The sequence below is a fragment of the Egretta garzetta genome, unplaced genomic scaffold, assembly GCF_000687185.1.
Source record: "Egretta garzetta isolate BGI_Z169 unplaced genomic scaffold, ASM68718v1 scaffold26, whole genome shotgun sequence".
Taxonomy (NCBI): Eukaryota; Metazoa; Chordata; class Aves; order Pelecaniformes; family Ardeidae; genus Egretta; species Egretta garzetta.
The window spans coordinates 504,477-507,938 of NW_009260070.1; the positions used below are offsets into that span (position 1 = coordinate 504,477).

General features: G+C 41.7%; 1 protein-coding gene across 1 annotated transcript in view; it reads left to right on the forward strand.

The window, feature by feature from the left end:
• The window catches only part of GFPT2 (glutamine-fructose-6-phosphate transaminase 2), a 12,751-nt gene extending 11,609 nt beyond the window's left edge, over window positions 1-1,142 (forward strand). The window contains exons 18-19 of the mRNA XM_035896698.1: window positions 347-508; window positions 1,098-1,142. Coding sequence (XP_035752591.1) covers window positions 347-508; window positions 1,098-1,142 — 207 coding nt within the window. The remainder of the gene's footprint in view (window positions 1-346; window positions 509-1,097) is intronic.
• The last annotated feature ends 2,320 nt before the right edge of the window (window positions 1,143-3,462 follow it).

Consider the following 3,462-nt stretch of genomic DNA (forward strand, 5'->3'; position numbering starts at 1 on the left):
GACATATTGGTGATTTGGTTTTCCTAATTATTAAGTTATAAATAAGATGCTATATCTGCATTGTAGGTTTTCATTATGGGTTAACACCAGTAGTGAAAACTGATTGCATGTGGGTCCTTTGGGTTTTTGCTTGTTTTGAAGCAAATGGCATAATGTTAAAACTCTGCAGGGTGAGAACATTCAAGTCTCACAAAACAGTGAATGACAAAAGTCATTACGCAAGACTGACATGGTCGCTGTTAGCTACCTGAGAGTCTTCAAACGTACCACAAGCATGCTGCGAACCACTATTTCAAAGCAGTGCTAAGCCAGCTCTTCACTTAACACTGCAAAATTTTATTTTCAGGGTCGTCCTATCATTCTGTGTTCTAAAGAAGACACGGAAAGTTCAAAATTTGCCTACAAAACCATTGAGCTGCCTCATACAGTTGACTGCCTTCAAGGAATTTTGAGTGTTATTCCTCTCCAGTTGCTTTCGTTTCACCTGGCTGTCCTCAGAGGATATGATGTAAGTGCCTTCTGTATTGAGCACTCCAGTTAGTGCAGTCTTCAGCTTCCTCCTATCAGCGTGAAGTGAGAGACCCAGTGACATGGCGTATCTAAAAACTGTGATCACAGTTAGTGGAGCCTATAGTGACTGTGGTACTAGAGGTGGCATTTCAGTCCCAGTTCTTCAGCTTTATTGCTTTTACTTGGTATCCTAGAAAAATGATAATTTGTTTAGTTTTGATTAGTTAAGAGTGCAGATAGGACTTTCTTAGAGAACTAAATCTTAAGATGTGATCCTGCACTTCAGGTTAAAGTGTTCCAGTGCTTTGTACAGCTGCTTTGATGCTGGCTAGGTGCGTCAGTTTGACTGCTTTGGAAACATACCCTGTGCAAAGCAAACATGGATTTGTTAGGAAGGTTTTGGAAGCGAGGGTGAATTCAACAGTGAGTCATTATCTGCAGCTCTGTAGTCTCTCGTGTGTGTTAATGTGTCTAGAAGAAAGCAGAACTCATTAGGAAGTCTAAAAAAAGCACGCTAAATGAACTGTCAAATGCAGCGTGTCAGTATTACTCTGCCATACACTGAAAAGTCTGTCTCTTCATTCTAGGTGGACTTCCCAAGAAATTTGGCCAAATCTGTTACTGTAGAATAGCAGCCAAGAACAGCGGATGTTTTTGTCACCAGACCTCTCAGTTACACTTGTGGAAGTGTGTTGTTCTGAATTGATAGGTACACATTTTTCTAAAGAGAATGACAGTGCTGATTGAGACGTGTCAGAAGGATTTATCTTGCAGCTTTAAAAGCTTTTGATGTGCCTTGTACCCAAGTGCTTTTGCTCACAGCAAATACTCCTCCGAGCCCTGAAATTGCCAAAGAAGATAAGAATTGTTTACACATGGTATACTGAATGGACTTTTCTACTGTGCAATATCTATACAGCTCTCTTCAGAGTAACTGTGAACATTTTTTTAGCCTACACTACTTAACTAGTTTTGAAGATATAATATTTATAACTACAATTGTATAGCTTTTCTAAGTTATTTTTTTAGTACATTGCTTATTTGTAGCATGGGTAATGCTCAGAGTGTAAATACTGAGCATGTTAACACTTGTGTACAGTTGTTAGGATTTTTTCCTACTTCAGCCTTAAACTGGAAACTTGTTGTCCCTCTTCCTCCCCCCTTTGCATCTGTGTTTCATATTTAACCAGTCATTTGCAAAGCTCTTCTGTGGCTGCAACTTCTCAACTATGTTTTACATTTCTGCTTCTTTCAACCAATTATTTGAAAAGCCCGAGCCACCTTTTGGTTTGTACGCCACCCCAGCTCTTATTTGCATAACACGTACAGTGCAGCAAAATAAGGGAACTGGGTGTCTTTCAAGTGATATTTCTGTTTGAAGAGTGTACAGCAAAATGACAATGCAATTAAAAGATTATATAATTCTTGTTTTGTTGTTGGTTTTTGGTTTTTTTTTTTTTTTTTTTTGTGGGGGGGGGGGTTTTTACTTTTCCCACCTCAGGTCTGAGCACAGGTACAACTCTGATACAAGTAGGAGAGACGGCGTTCTCCCCCAGTCTTGCCTAAACCCTGGTATCGGAGTGCTTTCCTCTTTCTTGCCTTGGTGCCCTCTGTGCTGCACAGGTCTCCCAGGTAGGCACACCTTGCTTTTCCTTATCTAGCAGCTGTGCTCCAAAACAACACGTCAGGTTTGGGTAGCTTGCTCTGTATCACTGTCTTTCTGAAGCACAGGAGTGCAGGAGAAGTCCATTTGGTGACTGTTGGTCAGTGTTTGGCCAGACAGGTACTGACACAGCAGCATAATCTTTGATGGCAGCTCCTGCTGTAGTTCACACCAGCTATGGCTTAAACCATTGTGCGCCTTCCAGTGAGGTAGGTGAATGTGGGAGGAAATCTTCTGCAGGTGAAGATAGAAGCTGTGTCTGTATTTTTACATATGCTGTTTATGGCCATACAGTTGCTTCCTTGGCCAAGAAAAAATTGCCCCAAACTTGCATTTCATATAATATCTAGACTGCAGATACTGGAATATGTGTAAAATAAACCCAACACTCTCTACTGGCAAAAAAAGAGAATACGAAGTACATCTTCAAGCTAGGATTAAAACCCTGTTTTATTAACATTATGTGTCTGCAAAAGTACACTTTGCACGTTGTCAGCTATCACGAGGAAGCATCTATAAACCTCAAAGAAATAAGGTGGACACCCACATGAAGTGCTATGCTTATTTGTCATTTTGGAACAGCCAGAAATCATGGTATTTAATTTCTGCATTTTATTAACTGAATTCTTGACTAATAAAGCTTTCTTCAGGTTATTCCTCTGCAGGCTTGCTTCTAACTGGGGATGTTTGAATGCTTATGTAGGTTAATAGCTTGAAAGTGTCACACTAGCTCGTTGTAACGGGAGCTTCTTACGGGGAACTGCTCTATTGTATAACTGCGTAAAAGAGTCCGAGCCATAACGAAAAGCACAGGGATAACCTGACCTAGATGCCAAGAATATGTAACTCGATATCCAACGCGTTTGGTAAGTGATGCGAAGGCCCCTTTGCTGTCTGTCTAGAATTAGTATCCTCTTCAGATTAGAAAGCGGGGCTGTTAAAGGAAACCGATGTCATCGAATCTGCATCATACATTGAAGTGATTTAGTAAAAAAATTACAGGTGTGTTTTTCCAAAATCATCTCTGAGAACAGAAATCACAGAAAAGAAAGCTGTTGTTAGTCTGAGGAGAGGTGGAAAATATATTGAGTTTAAAATAAAGAATGGTACGGTTTATGATTTTTGAGCGGGGCCAGAAAGAGCCCGGCTGCCTGGGTAGGGAATAGATCCCGGCCCCTGGGGCCCAGCCCCGGGAAGGCCGGGTGGGGGCCGTGCCCGCTCCTCGGGGCTCTTGCAGACCCCACACCCGGGGATGGGGCACGCTATCGTCACGCCGAGACACGGCTGGG